General features: G+C 41.0%; 1 protein-coding gene across 1 annotated transcript; it reads right to left on the minus strand.

The window, feature by feature from the left end:
• Nucleotides 1-933: 933 nt before the first annotated feature.
• Nucleotides 934-11,245, minus strand: MGST1 (microsomal glutathione S-transferase 1). The gene is made up of 4 exons (XM_039571220.1): nt 11,162-11,245; nt 8,860-9,007; nt 6,900-6,994; nt 934-4,851 (listed from the first exon to the last, which is right to left on the minus strand). Exons 2-4 carry the CDS (start codon nt 8,983-8,985, stop codon nt 4,605-4,607), a joined length of 468 nt encoding a protein of 155 aa, XP_039427154.1. The 5' UTR covers nt 8,986-9,007; nt 11,162-11,245; the 3' UTR covers nt 934-4,604.
• Between the last annotated feature and the right edge of the window lie 8,670 nt (nt 11,246-19,915).

The raw sequence follows: 19,915 nt of genomic DNA on the forward strand, positions 1-19,915 counted from the left end.
CCTTACTTTTTCTACAGGACTGACAGTATCTTCTGAATTTATTCCCCCTCACTGGACAAGCAGTACCCACGGGACAAGCAGTCTTCTTTTTGTCTCTTTTGTTTGGTTTTTTTGTAGTAAAAAGACAGGTACCTTGGAACTTCCTCTTCTTAAGCTCTCTCCAAGTTCTCCAGCACACAGGAGAATAAAAGAAAGATGCTGTCAGTAGTGATGCACACCGGGGCCTGCCAGCAAAGAACCACGTGTAAAAGCATTCAGTTCTGGAGGTTATATGGTCACTGCCAAACTGGAGCAGAGTGCTTTGTAGGAGGAAAGTTCCTGATTAAAATAGTTCATATTCCACCTTGCACTGCAATAATCTATTAAGAACTGCCTCAATTTAAAAAAAAACAAAAACAAAACAACAGAAAAAGCCAACAAAAACAAATTATGGTGTTTTAAAGCCTAAGTTTAGTGTACATATACACCAGAGAGAACCAATGTCACGGAAAAGAGTGAATCAATGCCTGTTTTCCATAGTCTCTGAATGAGGATCACACACCTTTCTGGAAGCCATGCTGTGATGGAACTAACCTCAGCAGAAGGGCAGCCACTCCATGGCATCTTTTCCACTAGAGGTCAGGCTGAAGGAACTAATGATCTATTTTAGCCTTCAGAATCTATGAGTGGGAGTCACTAATCAAGACTTGGAAGCCTGAATACCACTTAAAGTGAATCACAAAGAGGTATTAGATTTCTAAGTGTCCACCAGCCAGAGACATTTAATCATGAGAGTATTTTAACACATGTCAATACAACCTTTCAGAAAGCACTTGGTGCCATCTCAGTTGGCAGGACAACGTTTGGAAAAGAGAAAAGTTCTTCTTAAACCTCAACCTTGAAATGAAAACTCCATTATCTTGAATAATGACATTCTAGTCACTTTAAAAAAGGTATTATAAAAGGTTTGCTTTTTATTTTTTGCTCTTAGAAATTACATCCATTACAAGCATTTTCCATGAAAAATCTAGATTGAATTTGTTTCTGTAAATAACTAGGAATAGGCACAGCTAAGCAATAATTGGCTTCAGGTAAATAGAATTTTTCCAAATCCCAAAGTGATTTGAGCTAAGAGCCCAGGCTTTTCTTCTTCTGTATTTTGATGACAAGCAATTCCATCACTTTCAAAAACATTGACCCAGCTTCTCAAAATAAATACCTCGAAGGCGGTGAAGCTCAGACATACACTTGTTTCTGAAAATTCAAGGAAATGTTTAATGTATCATTTATGGTTTTAAACACATTCTTCATTGTGACAGGACAAAAAGTCATGATCAAACAGTAAGTCCTAGCTCAGAGCTCTTCACCAGTCACCATCTCTCCCAACAATTCATTGCCTTCAGTGCATGTGTCTGCAGCCAGGAAACCAGCACAGAGTAATTTTGGCCAAAGGTGTGTAAGCATTTACCCATAGAGACAAAAAATAAATAGAGGAATTGCTCAGGTTTACACTTCTGAAAACAAAGCAGCCCATGAAATTCCCTCAGAGATGAAGTCAGCTAACCAGGTTACATCAGCTGGCATTTTGAAGTGCTTCACGGTCAACTGTCAGAGCCACTTCAAAGATACAAAACGTACTTGGGAGAAGAACACAAAATGCCAGGAATAATGAGCAAAGAGAAGAAACCCTGCAGTTTCTCTGGTTGCCCAAGACTGGTGATGGGAATAAGGGGCATAATGAACAGAAATGAAGCACAGATGATGACGGTTTGACCTCTTTTTACGTGTCTCCCATAGACCAGCCCTTTCTGTACTTTCACCAGGTCAAAGGCAGCACACCTGCTGATAACAGTCAGTTGTTTCATCATTTACAGGTTACTTCATTTAAAAATTTTGCAAGAGAACTTGATAACAGCAGTCTGAAATCCACATGTGCATGTTTTAAAAGGTGAAAATTCAGTTTAGCTCAGTAATAAACTCCACTAACACACTCCTTCTCCTATGCTAGCTCTCCTGAAATATGCCAGCCTTCTAAAATTTACAGCTGTACAACAGGTACAGTGCACCTCTCCAGGGCAGGGACCAGAGAAATGCAAGAGCTGTGTGACAAGGACCACTCCAACACAGTTTATGCGGAGCTGGCAGTCGGCGTTTGACGGAATCTGGTAAGGCACATTTCCCAGATTGAGCACGTACCCCGCCCAGATGCACAGATGGTATTTGTGGGAGCAAAGGAAAATAAAATATAGGTTTAAAATAAATGCAAGAGAAACACAGAATAATATTGAATCACTCTAGGTATTTCTAAGGGTTTCCATCTATCTTTTCTACTTCTCAGCACATAGCGAGTGTATGTTCTGAGCTTTGAAACCACTTAGCAAATGGAAGGGATTTAAAACTAGTTATGTTTCAAATATAAGATCACAGAATTAAAGAAAGGCTCCAGGAATGAGATCTCTGTACAGAAGCTTGATGCAGAAGGAGTTAAAAATGCTGTTCCTGCATATGCCTGGCATTGACAACCGGGCTTGTCTGAAGAGCCTTTTCCATGCTAAAGGAGAGGACTCGCTCTGCTGCTGAATTTCAGATGGGCCCTCTGCACAATGGCTACATTCCCTTTGTTCTAAATGGATGGAAAGACACACAGCTCGTAATAAGAGACAAGCTACAATGTAGTGAGGGAAATTGAGCTCTAGATGCTGTTTTTGTGATATAAGGGAAAAAGAGCAGCCACAGACTGATGAGAGATGGCAGGTTGACTGTGACAACGACTGGTTTGGGACACAGTTCCAGGCTGCAGCCTTGCTCCTCCACCCTCCATCACTGGTCCTTCTCAAACCAGAAGAGCTGATGGCCTTTGTTACAATGATACATTCCAAGGTAGCTGCTCTCAAGAGCCCATAAAAAGCTAGCAGAGGAAGAAAGAACAGGAGGAAAACAGCACAGGTTGGAAGTGGTGGAGAAAGATGGCAGAAGAAACAAAAGCCCACGTTTCCTGTTGGAGCCTCTGCTAACCCAGAGGTGCCGATGTGTGCTTACTCTGCCATGTCAGGAGTTGAAGCTCCACAATGTTCAACTTTTAATCACCATCTCCTCTCATCCTCCTTCTACAGGTTCCAGCTCTTTATTTTACCCATTAGTTAAGATTTAACCTTTCGTAAATCAATGTTAACATCTTGATTTCAAGTTCCACCCTCTCTTCCTTAGTAGACATGACTTAAACACTACACTTGAATTGTAACAAAAATCTTCTTTCTTTGGATTAAACCAGTCTCTCTGAATTCTTCCCTATCCCTTCTGCCACCCTTCTGAGTTGCTTTACATAACACTGCACCAACTTCCACCTCACAACTGTGGGTAGGTAGGAAAGCTCTTCAGTGTTACTTCTTGCAGTACTACAACTACTGCTCCCATGCAAAAAGCAAAACAAAATCTTTGACGTATGGAGGCAGCAGAGGGAACTCTCCAGCCCCTCTCTGGGCCACCCCTTAGGAGCACAGCTTCTGGGGTAGGAAAGGAAACCAAATGTGTTGTGCTCTGACTTCTGCCATTTAAAACTTCTCAATTACCAGCACACTGTGATATAAAGGTTTTTCTGGGTCACTTGAAATCTCACGCTATTATTTAAGCCAGAGCTACTAAAGAACCCCAAAAAAACCAACCAAACAAAAAGAAACCAAGGAAAAGTCTTTAAAGAATATATTCCAAACTAATACATCATAGAAAGATGTAAGCAAAGAGCAAGATTTCCTATCAGAAACATATTTATGACAGTATGACACACAAACTAATTATATATGTAAATCTGAAGTACTTGATATCTACATTTGCAAGTGTCACTCATTTTATGCTGAATTTATTCAAAAATGAAAAGAAAATCCTCTACAAAGGGTCTACATTTTATCCAGTCACAAAACCTACGTTTGCTGCAACTCCAACGGAAATAATTACTTCAAATTTTCACCAGAGTCTCCAAACAGAATTTAGCACAAATACTTTCTTTCTTTTTAATCTATTCAACTGAAAGAAATGGAGCTGCAATGGTTTAGGTTTTTTAATCCCAAAGTGGATTATAAAAACATTTTCATCAAAGATTTTTTTACAAAAAGACCAGCATTACTGGTTATATCTTATTATTAAGGTAAGCTTTCTTCAAAGAACTCTATGATTGGAATCTCTTCCTGATACATAGTGACATGCTATTTGCTGGCTGCAGTGAGAAGAGTCAAAATGAAAACAAAAATACAAACAGGCTTTTTTTTAAATCTTGTCTTTATTGATTTAGACTTCAGAGCTACAGCCAAAAATAGCGCATCTGTAGAAAATTATCAAACAGGCTATCAGTACAGCATCATTGCATGTTTAGAATTGTAAGCACTTGACAGATCACAAAGGGAACATCCAATCTAGTATTTGGCAGTGCAACCCATGAACAGGGAATACACGGAGAAGGATTCTTTTTCCTCCAAAAAGAAACACTCCTGAACAGGAACAAAAAGCTTTTGTTAAAAAAAAAAAAGAATTCCAGTTACCACAGAAGACTCATTGGCTCACTCAAGACATCAACGTACAGCGCTGGAAACTTTGTGTGGAATGTCGAAGGGGACACGGAAGCTACAGCTCTGCTACAGGAGCCACGCTGTCTTCAGGACTTTGTATGCCATGGAGAAGGTCACTGAGTAGCCAACTGCCCAAGACAAACCTCTGCCAGGCTGGGGAAGAGGGATCAAGTATGCAAAAGTGTGAAGGATCCTAGCCCCTGTGAAGATCCTGAAATGCAGCAAGGCTGTGGACAGCTCGGGGCCACTCAGAGCATACAGCAGTCCAATGCCAACAAATGGGACAATATTTTCAAGGTCATTCAGGTGGCCTCTGGAGAAAGAAGCAAAGTTATTTTAAAGTGTTACATTTTGTTGAATAAACCACTTCAAGCCTCATTATTTTTCAGCATCTTCAGAGCATGCTACTACTCAGGCCCTAAAACATTTCCTGGCTTCCTCTGCAGAAGGGACTTGATTCAGCTACTGAAACAATTTTGGCATGTTCACCTGACACCACGCTGGTCTCTCCTGCTGCATCCCACGTTTTTAAGCTTTTAATCTTCTGTATGAAAGGTCTTCGTTTTTCCCCAGGATCTTGATAATATTAAGGACTTACATGAGGTGTCTGAGTGCACCTGGGTGTGCAAGAGTGTGAAGTCAGGGAGGAAGAGAGGTAGCTGTTATTTTCTTGGAGCCTCACTCAATTAACATCAATTAACTGGAGGCCTGTGACAAACTATTAGAGTTCATGGCCCAGTTGATCTACTCTAATCCCATAAATCCAGTTTGTGGTCTCCATAAAGAAAATATGAAACATCCTACATAGGAACCGTTCTATCAAATGTTCATGAAGTTCCATCATCTTGAAGAAGGTTATTTTTGAACATCTAACAGGTGTGACAGTTACGCTTTTCGTTCATTTTTTTCACTCTCAGCACTAAAATAGCTGAAAAAATGTTTGAAATTTTGCAACCATAGTGTAATTTACTAAAAATGTGTTGAGAACTCTGTATCTTGAAGCATTCTTTCACATACCTTCCTAAATTTTCCCAGCTCCTGTCACCTCTTTAGATAAATTATACTTCCAGCCAAATTTACTGATTGAAACAATGTCTAAGCCTTACTAATGATGTCAAATTTCAGAGCCAGCTGGAATCAGGTCATGGCACTGTCTTGCAGGTGCTTTTTAAATGTATTTATCATTACAAGGAAACATAATCCCTCCAGGTTTTTTATTCTTATTCCCCCTAAAAGTACTCTGAAGAAAGCAATCTTTTTTTCTATATCCATAAACAGAACACATCCAGTCACTTATACAGAAGAGAAGCCATGCTAAATCTATGTGGCATTATCTATTGCCATGAAGCTTGCAGAAGAAAATATAGTAAACATCCACTAAGAACCATTGTTGGGAGGAAAATATGGATGCTGCAACACCAACAGAGTAACTATAACCAAGCTGAGTTACTAGATCTGGGGATGTCTGAAAAACTCCACAAAACAGCAACACAGGATTTGGTAATACAGTGTTTTAAAAATCTAATCTGTGAAAATGACTGAGGTGGTTGTCATTTCTCTGCCATACCAATTTGAGTTAAATGGGTCATAAAGTTAGTCTCAACTTAGCTGGCCTCTTAAAATGTACAAAGAGAAAGGAATTACCCCTCACCAAAAGGTCTCCATTTTTGTGTAACACCCATGAAATTAAGCAACAACTCCATGAACTACTCAGGGGCAGAAAAGGAAGGAGCAGAACATCTTTACAGCCCACTGAGATTAGACTCTTCTTTCTAAGATTTTAATGCATAAGAGACATACAAAAATATACTTTATGAAACAACAGCTGTCATTTGCAAGGATGCAGTGTTCTTAAATCAGAGCTGGTATATATTTTCAAGATGTTCCCTAATGGAGGTTTAAATGAGAAGAGTTCACTCACATTCAAGTTTTTGGTATAAAAATAAACTTAGCCTCATCAAAGAATTATGATGTGGAAAGCATTCTGTTAAAGCTCTCCTTGTTAGCACAGGTGTATCAAACAGCATCCTGAAAGTTATGATTTTGGAAACAGAAAATTTTGCCATGAGCTACATTGACTTGTGGTCATATGTTACAGTGTTCTCATCACTTTGCCCGTGCAGAAAGGACACTACCCGAGAGTTAGTTATTATAACCAGACAATGGCTTATTGCTTTTACTATGCACACTGACCATTTAAATGTGGACAGGTTTGTTCATTTAAACTAATTAATGCATTAGATTACTACATAAAGCAACATAAAACACACACAGGCTTGACAGAGAACAGGGTGAAATAAATTCCTTGATTCAATATTATTCTGCTATTTAAAATAACTTTGAAAGGTTCCTGTGCATTACCTGCGTACGCGTTCAACATCCGGATCAGTCCTCAGGTACTTCTTAGCACTCTCCCCTTTTCCAAATGATGCTGTATCTTCTGGGTTGACAAATGCCTGTTTCAAACACAAGAACACAAGAGACATTAGAAGCCAAAATGTTTTATCCAGTCAAGACAGCTTGCTATAAAGGTCACTCTTTTTACCACTTAACTCACCTGAAGTTAAAAGCACAGGGAACACAATGTTCACTGCATTACTGTTTTCTTGAGCCCAGACTGTACAGTTTGTGTGCTGACAAATTAATATAATGTAATTTATGCATTTAGATAAACCCTTCTTGTGAGATGGACAAGCCTGCAGTAAAGCCAGTGGGCTGGCAGAACACAGGCACCTACAAGGTAGAAGGTCTGTACTGCCCAAATCTCTTTTTCACCATTCCTGACAAATTATCTGAAAGTCCTTTTGGATCCCTTCCTTCTACAGAAGTCTACACATCAATAGCATCCAACAGCCTTATTCTCATCCTCATTTATGACCAAGTAAGTGTCTCCCTTTCCTCTTAGGTATAAATTCTTACACTTATATGACCCATTAGTACCTCAAAATACTGCAAGACACTACTTGAAAACAACATTTAATTCAGGCAGTGCAGACTGCAGCAGATCTCTCCCTGCTGACACATGTAGTAACATATGCAGTCTGTGGACTGTTCAGGCTATGCAGATATAAGTCAAGAAAATCTTCTGATTTTAGGAGAGCTACATGATTGCTTCCTAGGGCAGCCTTGATCCCTATTTGTGAACTGTCCTCAGCCTCAGAATTCTAGAGGTGTGTTAACAGTATCATCAGCAACACTTTGCATTCTCTTGCTTCACTGCTTTCCTCTGTTTTCTTCTTTCAGGACTTTTTTTTATTTTAAATAGAATATTTATAATAAGTAGAAAGTTAAAATTACTTTACTGATTTTTTGTGTTTGTAATATTACTAACATAATAAAACCAAGCACTCCAAATTAATGAAGGCCCTATTGTCATCTACATCCACCTGGAACCACAGAGCAGTTCAGCTGGGTTCTCTTGCAACAAGCAGGAACAAAAAGCAGCATTTCAACAAAAGGACTGCACCAAAATCCTTGAAGCACACAGCATCTTGCAGAAGCAGATCTCACAAAAACAGCCATATGAGGCACACTCAGGGCTCTTTCAGCCAAGGACCAAGTGTTTCCTACAGAGACCATGAGAAGATGCCTAGAGAAGACCAGGAACAGTGCAAACACAACACGTTTCCCATGAGCACTTTCTTCTAAGGTAGATGCAGCTTCTACACTATTTAGTAAACCTCAGTGGATCTTTCATATTTTTATCTAGCCTAAACACCAGACCACAGATTTTCAAATATTTTCAAATGTTTTCAGGTATTTTCAGAATTGAAAATCCAATTTTCAGCCTGCCTCTCACTCTAGAAAAAAAAAATTTCTTTTCAGATACTGACCTACCTGCAATGGGAAGACTATAACAATGAGAGAATGCAAAAAGCTTTTGAATTACTGGATGAAAGGGTTATAGGTGAATAAAAATCTATCCCCTCTTCTGACCCTACCAGTTGGTTATTCATGTAATATGGCTCCATATCACACTTTTTTTGCTTTATAAATTGGGTACCCTGGACATGAGCTTTCTGCAGAAGACAATGGAAATTACAGTTATGAAAAACTCTTTTTTAAAAATAACAGAAATGTTTTAGAAGAGTAGAGTAAGTCAAATGCAAGTACAATTCAGTTCCATAATTATCTCATAATTAGGTTAAAAACATCATCCATTTGAGACCAGCAGAGCACCACACTCAGAATCTCTCTAGAACAGGGAGAAAGAAAATGAATAGCAGCAGTATTTGGAAGCTGAAAAGACATAGCTGTGATATCTCTGTATTTCAGTACAAACGCCAATCTATTCTCCCAGCCAGTATTTCCAAATGATTACCTTCCTTGTGATCCTGAAGTACGCTGTTATCAGACTCATTAGCATCATTTTTAGAAGAACAATGGCTGTGTAAGTGGCGTAAGCCCGGAAGACTTCATTGTCAATTAACTGGGTGGCTTTAGCCATTTCTCCCCTTCTCACAGACGACCTTTAAAAAACATTAAAGTTAGTTAATGCTATCATTGCAATCCAAAATTCTGACAACAACGTTGTCTTAATAGCCTTGTTTTTTAGCATCACTGCAATGACAGCACGATATTGCTACCGTGGAAAGTTTCTTTTAAAACAATTTCACCCCCTTTTCTATTTTTTTTTTCACAATAGCATAATATCATACCTTAAGATGATAAATTATACCATTTGGCTTCCATTATAACTGCTTATTAAACTATCAAAGTACAAACTACCAAAATATTTAATGCAATTGCAGAAACAACACTTAGTCACAGAAATTAGTACTCCTTTGAAATAACACAAGGAGTTAGACCAATTTTAGACCAATTCATTCGAACTAGCAAATTTCCCTAAGCAGCTACCGGGATAGAAGGAGTGTGCGACAATACTATGAACACTACACTGTGTGAAGAGAAAAATTAGTATTGCCTACTCTTTTTTGTGTAAAATGGCACAATTATAATTGCACTTCAGCTTTCGAACTAACCAGGATCTTCCTACCCAGCAGTAACTTGTGATCAAACCGAGTTGAACATGCACTTTTCCCCTTTGAGACCTTGTTCTTAAAAATTGCTTTTAGCATGACTCACAGGCAAAGATTAAGTTGTAGTGACAAAAAGGAGAGGACTATTTCTGCTTTTATCATGGGAGGTTTAAATTAATGAAGTCTCCTTCCAATGAGACCGTACCAAACCCACAATCCTATGGACACGGTACATTTTTTATCAACCCAGAAAGTTAAGAGGTACTGAGGAGTGAATGCACGTGAAAAAAAAAAAAAAAACACATCCCCATGCACATTCAATTTTTGCTCTGCACAGAACCAGGCTTTTGCCTCACCAAGTGCTTCAACCATGCACTTAGTGACTAGGAATCCACAGAATTAGGATGTCTTAGCTTCACTAGAGACCGAAATAAATGAATTTTTTTTGTTACAAATAACTTACTTCCTGTGATATAATTTTAACAATAGTAATAAAAATGTTAATATTCACTTGATTTCAGTTTTAACAATCTCTCATCTTGTGTTCAGCACAGTCAGCTGTTGCCGAACAAGGGGAACTTGATGAGCCAAGAGCACTATAGAAGACTTCCTCTGAAGGCACATCCTCGGTGAGGAAGTGGGCAGGATGGAGGTAAGCAGCTGTTTGCTCAGTGAAAACAAATCTAGCCTTGCCTGCACCTGTCTGCTGTGGTGATGGGATTTTGCTCCCTCTCTTATCCTTTCTAAAGCAGTGCTTGGGTCACTGGGTCTAGCACAGGGGTCTATGGACCATGGGAAATTAATTCAGTGTAACTCTCCCTCCTCTCACATTACAGTCCAGTTCGAGATAAACAGCGACTCAGCGAAGGCTTCTCTCAGAAATGGACAGCAATTGTTTCTGCTTACTTTAACAATCTTGTTAACACGTTTTAACAGAACTGTCCTACTACTTTTAACTTTGTATCACAGCAAAAAGCACACGGTGTTTCACACAACAAAAACAAAGTAAATCCACGGCGTCAGAGCACATTTCCCCAAGCGACGCTGAAAATACATCCAAGAACGATGCAGAGGGAAACTGTTCCCCAGCACCTTTGGCGCTCCACCACATTTATCCATCTTCCCTCGCCGCACCGTGGCCTGCCCGAGCTCCCAGAATGCCCGGGGCCTGCCTTCAGTACAAAATGGAAGGGCACCGAAAAACCGGGGTGTCAGCACCAGCAGAAATGCAAAAAAACAAACCCCAAACACGCAAACAGCACAGGGTTTTAAGGGATTTGCTCATTACGGTTACAAACAGCCTGATCTACATGGGCAATAACAATAATAGTAACAATGATATGTTATGTATGTATATGATATGACCCTCCCGCCGCCCTCGCCACGCGTGTCCCCGGGCCCCTCGTTTGTGCGTGCTTCAAATGCTCCTTCTCCAAGCGCGCTCCCGCCGCAGGCTCCGCTCCCCCGGCCGCCGCTGGTTCCCGGCCCGGCCCCGCGGGAGATGCCCCCGCCGCGCCACCGCGTCCCCGCCGCGCCGCCCCCTCACACCGGCGCTCCCGGGGACAGCCCCACTCCCGCGCCGCCCTCCCGCACCCGCGGCGGGGATCGCTCCCGGCACCCGCCGCCACCGCGCAGCGCCCACACCTCGGCCTTGCCCGCGGCGATCCGAGCCCCGCTGCTCCCGGGCGGACACTGCGCCGCGGCCCGGCCCGGCCCCGCCTCGCCCCGCCGGCCGCGGAGGCGGGTCCCGCCCGGGCCGCCCTCACGGAGCCGCGGTGCCCCGCGGGCTCGGGGCGGTCACCCGGGAGCGGCGGGACAGGCTCGGAGCCCAGCAAACCCGGGAGAAAGAGAAGGAAAGCGTGTGAAAACGAGCAAGGGAAAGCCCTCCTGTCTCACCACCCTTGGACAGGGGGAAACCAAAGGCTGTGGCCCAGGCGGGCGCTGGTAGTGACAGCCAAGTTCAGCGACTGTGCAAATTCCCAAGAGGGCTCAAAGCTAATCTGAAAGTACCTGAGGTCTCAGTATTTCGGGCCCTCCGTTGTTCTGGCGGGCCTTAACTTTTACCAAAGTGGAAAAAATTAAACACGCTTGTATTGCCAAGCCATCAGCACTGTTCCAATACAGATGCATCGTGTTTCTTCACAAAGTGAAACAGAAAATTAAGGAACTCCGCAGCTGGCCACAGACTTGTCCTACCAGTGTGCTACAATGTGATGAACAGAGGGAACCTGGCGTTCCTGAGCTTCCCAGTGCTTCTTCAGAGAGAATTATTCTAGTCCCACAGCACTCCTCATCAACAGGAGCAATGCTTGTGACTAAGCAGCTCATGATAAGCAAGACTGAAGAATATAGAGATAAATGTACTCAGATGCCCAGCAAAGGTTTCAAAACTAATCCTAAAGACGTGCACGTGGTCAGAAAGGGATACAATTTTTAAAACTGCATTCTTACAGAAAAATCTCTCCTCTTAGCTATGTATATTCAGCATTCACTGATGGTACTTCTGTGCTTTGTGTCATATCCTGTCATGTCACGTCACGTCAAATACCTGTGTAACTCTTCTTAAAGTCATAAAATGCAGAAAAACCCATTTGAGCAAGAACTGTAGTATCAGAACTGTTTTTAAATGTTAGTAGGAGTTGGGTTCAACAACCCTTGTTCTCATTAAGAACACAGCAAATAGTGTTTCTGCTGAAGTCAACAAAAAACTCACAGGAGCATGGGTCCATCCCAGGGAACAGATTTTTTTCAAAAAACATGGAAGCATTTCTGCAGCTCATGACTTAGTTCAAGCCAGGAATTTTATTTTCATCCTTTTTTTTTTTTTACCACACATAACACATATCATAATCACATGGTGTGACTGAAATAAAACTGTAATTATCTTCTAGTACTGCCTTTTTGATTGTTTGGCATTCTAATCCTTATCTGCAGTCAGTTTTAAAAGCAGGTAAACCTATTAAGTTAACAGTTAAACTAAACACACATTATTACACTTGAGAGGAAAAGCTGGTAATTGATTTATACAAGTTCTCAGAACTACACCTGGAAACACCAGAAAGCCAGAAAAAAAGGTGCTTTTCATTTGCTGTAGGTAAGATATAAAAAGAAGCATAAATGCATGTAGAAATTCTACAATTTCCACGCTTTCCTTTGAATTTTACATTCCAGTTTTTCAGATTCTGGAAATTCAGATTGATTTATGTGACTTTAAAAAAGCACTTCTGAAACTGGGAAAGCTGCTATTCTCCCAGTCTTTGAATTTTGAGGGAAACAACTTGTTAATTTTTTCCTACCTTCTTTGAATACCCCTAATTCTGAGAAAGAAGATTAGGAGGAAGGGAGAAGGACAGGAAGGGAAGAAAAAGAAGAAAGAAGGAGAAAAGAGAAAGAATTTTTTTTAAAAAAAGCAAGGTAGGGAAAAAATAGAAAAGAGAGAAAAAGACTTTAAAAAGAAAGTTAAGAAGAGCAGGAGAAGGCAACAGAAGATAAGAGAAAGGAGAAAAAGAAAAGATAAAAGAAAAAAGGGAATAAAAAATAAAAATAGAAAATATTAAACAAGGAAATTAAATCAGAAAAAAATAGAGAAAACGAAAAAGGAAAGGAGAATTTTTTTAAAAATTAAAAAGCAAGACTGGAAAAAAGGGGGAAAAAAAGAAAGGTAGAAGGGAAAAAGAAAGAAGCAAGAAAAGCCAAGATTTCTTGCAGACCCTGATCCACTTAAAAGGTTCAGATCCTTAGAGCAAAGACTCTTCGAGGGCAGAGAATAAGAAGAGAGAAAAAGTGGAGCCATAGTCTGTAAAGCAGAAGTGAACTTGTGCCCAAGGTCTATTTTCTTCTCAAAGTTCAGTAGCAGCATAAAGTGCCTGTAGAACGTTTGAAAACTGCTGTGATCTAAGTGAGGCTGGATGCATAACTGTGGTGATAGTTGCTCCTGAGGGGCCCATTCCCACCGTCCTTACTCATGTGAATTGTCCCTTGGATGCTAATAGGAATACTCTTGTAAATCAGGGCTGCCGTATCAGCCCAGTGCCCAGGGTTATACCGATCATGAAGGGTTTGATCTTGCAAACCTCATTCGTGTGAGCAACTCTTTTTCATGGCAATTTTCCCATCGACTTGAAGAACTATCCATGTAGCCAGAGACAGTAGACTCAGGACACAAGTTTAGGGTCAGCATAAAAGTAGGAATAAAAGAGTTTTTCATTTAACCTCCAGCAAGGAATGGATACTCCCCAAGAAGGCCAGATAAGTGCAATCATTCTCTTTTAACTGCAGGGAGGGCAAAAGAGAGGCACGTATTGATCAGACTTGTTCTGTCCTGTCTCCTTCTCTGGCTCCATTTATTCACCATAATTAGAGTGGCAAAGAAGGCAGCAAGAGTACACTTTCACCACGCCTCAAGCTTTTGTTCAACATCCCCTTAGTAATATAAATTAGGCGTTCCTTCAAGTAAAATTGGCAAATTATGCCTGCTTCATGAAATAAACCAGTGCTTTACAGAGTAAAACAAATCATGAACACTAAGATTCAATCCATATTTTAAGTTAAAATCTGAAATGCTGTTTAAATACCACAAGAAAAGTGTTACAAAAATGTTTAGTATGACGGACCAGAGTCATTTTTTGTGCTGCTCAATTAAAACCTGCAGCTTCTGGTTCGGAAGCACTTTCACTGTATCAAATGTTGACACCTATGTAATTTCGCTGTGATTCACACACTTCTTCATAAGATCTCAAGCTGCTGTCTGGTTTCTCTAGGGAACTGCTTCAAAAACAGCAAGAAAGGATCGTTGTTCCATTGGGAATGCTTCCTGCTGGGTATAGCTCAGTGAAGGGTTCTCTGGCACAAGTTGCCTTTCAGCTGAGCTTCTAACACCGAAAGAGCAGTGTCCATCCATCTGTCTCTTTTATCCGTGCCACTGTTTAGAGGACAGCAGTTCCCAGTATTGGAATTTGCCATTTTTACAGAATTCCAGATGCTTATTTGTGAGACAGAAACAATAGGAAACAATTGAAGTGACCAGTCACAGTGGGTGGTGACCAACAAGCAGGGAGAGAAAAGGGTACAAACTCCAGAAAGCACAGGAGTGGTGATATCTGCTGGTTATCTGCCCAGTTATACTTCATTTATACATTATGCAGAGACCCCACAAAGCCCATTTACTGGTCATTATCAAGCTATCATCTAAAGCTGCTACAGTCTTCCAGATCAAAAGTCAGGTGCAGAGCAATCATAAAACCCCAACACAAGTAAATGATCTGTAACCTGTGCCCTGCCAGCTTGGTGTCCCACTTGAGGAACAACTCAGAAAGGGATTGGTGGGCATATAGGAAAACCTTTTTAGTAGGTCTATAAATGGACCTTTATTTTGCCTTGATTCCTCTTTCACTGCACAAGAATACTGCAACATCTTGCAGTCTTGCTTCTGAAAATAGGTCTGCAGCACAGAACCACCTTTGCAGCTGGCAGTAATGCATGTGTGGCGAGGTGTTTAAAGCCCTGTGCTGAAGGGGAAAGCTTCACTCAGCTTTTGTCATGCTATTTGAGCTGTACAGTTGCTTTTATTAGGAAAGCAAGATATTATTGTTATTAAAGGACATGGGAGAGTGGATATGTGCCCACAAAGCAGAGTTTTCAGCCACCATAGTAACTTTTCTTTTAAACTAATCCAATGAGAGGGTTATTTGTTAAACATTATTACATACAGCTCACAGAACAAAATCTGATCCTTTAAAATAACACTGAAGTAGCAGAAGGAGAAAGTATTCACTATAAAAGCAGAATGCTTTTCAAATTTCACTTCACAGATTGGACTGACAAGAGTGTAGAGAGCAAAATGATTTTTAAGACATCGAGGTTTTGATCATTTATATAAGAGTCCAGTGGGTTTTACTTGTTATTGTACTACTTCTCTGCTCCAGAGACACAAGGAAATTACAAAGCTGGAGACCAGACTGGAAGATTTCTTGCCACAGTGACACTCCAACTGCACACAGAAGGCTTGAGTGAGCTACTGAGATGAAAAAAAGTATCTAGCAAGAAGTTGCCAACTTATCTCTGCAGGCAAGATATTTCTCTAAGTAAACAAGCAAAAGCTTTACAGTTATTGGAAATACCTGTAAACAGACAGACCCTGTATGTCTGTAGATAAATTGGTAAAGTGATAAAGTTGATTTTTGAAACTCTCCCAGATCATGCATTGTACTACTTGTATAGATATAAGTATTTATGTAAGGCAGTGAAAGAGTTTGGCCCTGTGGATTGAAGCAAGCTCGTTTTCTCATGAGGGTTCTATGCTACGCTTGGATGGCCTGAACCTTTGGTGTCTGTTAACCTTGACTGGATTCATATCACAGTTGAATATCAGTAGGCTAAATGGTCCTAGTGCACATTATTAGTCATCTAAAATTGGAGTTTCTTAACACTTTATGTGCGTGTATATATATATATATCACTGATGGGATGTGAACCATGTTTAGCTAATAGAGCAGCTCCTGCCTGGCATTTTGGTGATGATTGTGAGAGCTGAAAGCAGGGAAGAAGAGGGGTACTAATGCCCAGGTGGTTATTCTTGAGGAGTAACCATCTGAAAGAATTAAATGTTCAGTGTAAGCAAAATACTGATCAGTAGTAACCACTCATCCTTCCAACAGGCAGGTATCACTATCTGATGGGCTATGCATGGGATTCAGTGGACATTTTACATCAGAGGATGTGGGGAGAAGAAAGAGGGCCCCCAGATTTGGGGTGTCTGTTTTCATCCTGCAGGAAAGGAAGACAGGAGATTTCTGCCTTCAACCACTCAGCTGTGTCCAACTCACAGATTGAAAGGAGTTGTGTAATGAACACAAAGTGAGTAGATTTTGCTAAGTTAGAAAAGAGTGCCTGGAGAGTGCTTGTCTGGGACTTACCCCTGTGTGTGAATTGTTCCTATGTAAGGGCTAAGAGGCAGGCTGTGTAGTCAGTGTGAGGCAAACATCACTGTTTTAAAAAATCAATTAACTGCAATTATAGGGCCTAGTCCTACAGTACCTTTGCAGTATGCAGAGCTTCCCCAGGTAGCACAGCTATTTTTATTAGCAATCTCCCCTCCTCCAGCTCTCTATACAGAGCCAAGTTTAGAGTCAGCAAAATTACTTGGAACCAGCACATTTTATCCCCAACAGCCCAACAATTAAACTGTATTACCATACATTAGGCTTTAAAGGGGTTCCTTTAGTGCAGGGTATAAAAGGCTGTAAGGAGAGACAGAGAGGCAAAGAAGACAAACATTTCATGTGTAACAGGTTAAAGTCCTCCTCTATGTCTGTCCATTGACTTCAGCTGGCCGGGGATGAATACAGACAATTCAATATTTAACAATCAGCAGCTTTGCTTAGTCGGCAAGAAAAGAAACAATTTAAGGTCCAGAGCCGTCCCCGTGCTTTTTCTGCCTTCCTGAATCTCCACTCAGTTGCAGTAGCTCTCTCCTAACAGAAATGACACTCCACAGGGTAGTCTCTTGGATATTTTCTGCTGTGGTGCAAGATTACTCCTCGTGGTTTTATGGGGCAGCAGTAGACTTTAATAGTCACCCGAGACAATTATTCAGATACTGTATTGTGCAATAAGATTGCTTTTGAACAGCTGCAGAAATACTTAGCAGAAACACACTCCCTAAAGGCCTGGGATGGGAAATAAAAACAAACAAGCCACAGGAGCAAGACAAAAGTCTGCATCTTACTCCATCTTTTAGCTTGTAGAAAAAAGGAGTTGTGTAATTGGTTTAGAAGTTAATTGGGACAGGGACCATTTTTCATTTAGTGGTCCATATAATGCCCAGTAATAATAGGCTACAAATACATACACAGTCACTACTCAAACACAAATCCTCTTGGGCAGTGTTGTGACCCAGTGTACAGTTCTTTGCCAGGCAATTCTCATTAAAAAGATAAAAAGGTGATAAGATGTAATTATTCTCTCCAGTAGAGATGATCTGCTTTGGTGCAATCCTGTTTACAAAGAACATCACAAAATCATACATTCCTCTGGTAAATATGGGCAATTTTCTTTCTCAAAGATTCAGCCTTGCCATTCTGATGAATACCATGCCTTAACAAAAATACCATTTATATCTTTTTCCCCTCCAAGCCACTATAATCAGTCTTTCTCTGTTACGCTCTGCTGAAACTAATTTCCTTGCCATTGCAATTCTAACTAGTCCTGGTGAAAATCTTTTGGCTGATACAACATATTGTGGCTTAGCTTGATGATCTCAGTTGTTTTAAGTCTCAAAATACAAAGGGATTTTCAGCAGCACTGTCAATTTTGCTTGAATAAAGAGTGCTCATAAACACATAACATTTTATGGAATCTCTTAATAGGTATCTGGACATCAAATCCTGGCTCCAGCTCAGGACTTAAGAGGATCTGCCAGTACAGCAGGGGAAGAGAAGTACGCTTGCTTAGTTTCAACTCTCAGAGTCTCCCTGTTTCTTTTTAATTCAGCTGGGCAGTTGGTGGGGGCTCAATGGGCTCTGCTAACCCACTCCTCTGCTGTATCATAACTGCTTTTCTCTTAAGACACACTTTGAATATATCCTCACCATTTTGTCCCAGGATGGCCATGCAGGCAAAGTCAAGCTGGGACAATGTTTTGTACAAAATACAGTGCGTGATATGTTGGGAATTTAGCAGCTGAAAGACTGCTTGTTCACTTTTTACTCATGTGAGCTTCATTGAAGTTGCTCTTGATTTATAGCTGGATCAGCAGAATCAGAATCAGACCCTTGCTGCTCATTTCTGTGGGAGCAGGACTGGGCCTCATGTGCTCTTGTGCTCATTATATATCTCAGTACCGAGTCTCTCAGCTTTGATTCATAGAGTTGTCTCTAATTTGGTACATGCAGCCTTCCAGACTAGATCACATAGCAGCAGGATAACAATCCTCAGGAGAGCATTTCAGTTTGAGAAATTCATGAAGAGGGTGACTTTGCTGCTTACCTTCAATGACACTTGTGGAATAGGAAAGAGAAGAGTGAATGAAATGGAATTGCCAGCCTGTTTCAAAATGTATGCTCTATTATACAGCAGATGACAAATAGCGTCCTCAATAACATAATTCTGGGAGCTGTGCAAGTTTTTGTGGGGTTGTTGTTTTTTCTTCACTATAATCTGTCTTTTCACATTTAGGCCAGGTTTTTCTGACCTGTCTGCATGGCACACAGGAGCTCTGAAATACTTCCTTGTGCCCTTCTGCAGGGAAGGCATCCACAGGCCTTGCCTGGGGTGAAAGCAAGCAGGAGGAACAGAGCCTCTTTCTACCATGCAGAAGGGAAAGACCTTGAATTCACCTCTTTTCTATTCCCAGCACTATGACAAGGAGTGCTGAATTCAAGAGTGGGCGAGAAGTCATCGCAATGTGAGGTGTTACAGATCTGGGGCAGGTCACTTCCTCATGGAGCAAAACAATGCTTTTCTGAGCCGTGAAAAGTCATGTCTGTGCCTCCTTACGTGGGAGGGATGGCAAAGCAGTAACCTTGCCTTCTTCCAGCAGGAATGAGCCACTTTCCTACTGGAGAAGGCATTTTACTACATATTTGGGTGTACTGAATCTGAGGGGAAAATGTGTCTTTGACAGTAGCTCTAGTGAATCATCAATATATACATATGTATAGAATGAGTGTAGGAGCTGTGCAGCAAGAGAGAATGAGAAAGGGTTCCTAAAAGTGAGCATCTTCCCACTTTAAGAACAGCAGGATTTTTCTCCTTTTTGTGGAAGGTTGGCTTCCCACCCTGGCAGCTGCACCAAGACCATTTGGAACTGATCTCTTGATGCTTTTCACCCTATCCTAATTTCCACACAAGTGCCTATTTGCAAAAGGCAATGTTGGCCTCCAATGGTAGCATTAACTGTCTTTGTACAAGAAAAATTACTTCCTTGTGAAGCGGAGTAAAGGATTTTCATGGGATTACAGGTTGAAGCAAGTTGAAGAAATGTGCTTGACTGTATCCTAAGAAAAGATCAAAGCAAAGATCCCTGACATGCCACCTCCTCCCAGTCCATGTCATACTGCCCTGGCAAAACTCTCCCAGAGTATGCAGATTGTGATCTGGACTCCTACCTCAACAATGACCTGAATGATCTAGAAGAAGAGGTGAGAGAAGCCTTTTGAAGAGGAAGCTTCAGATGGAGGATGGAAGTCAAGTTCTGTCTTTTCCTTGAGTGGAGCTGACTGCTCCTCCTGGGCAAGACTGCAGGATTTGCCCCTTAACTTCATAATGTACTTAGTTAACTTTTCACAGAGTTAAGTCATTAACCTTGGTTTGGACGTGTAGGATTTGTCCATCCTTTTATCATTTTTTTCCAGCTGTTAACATGGCACTGCGTGATACACTCAGACGCTTCATTGCCTT

This window comes from Corvus cornix, chromosome 1A (genome assembly GCF_000738735.6).
Source record: "Corvus cornix cornix isolate S_Up_H32 chromosome 1A, ASM73873v5, whole genome shotgun sequence".
NCBI lineage: Eukaryota > Metazoa > Chordata > Aves > Passeriformes > Corvidae > Corvus > Corvus cornix.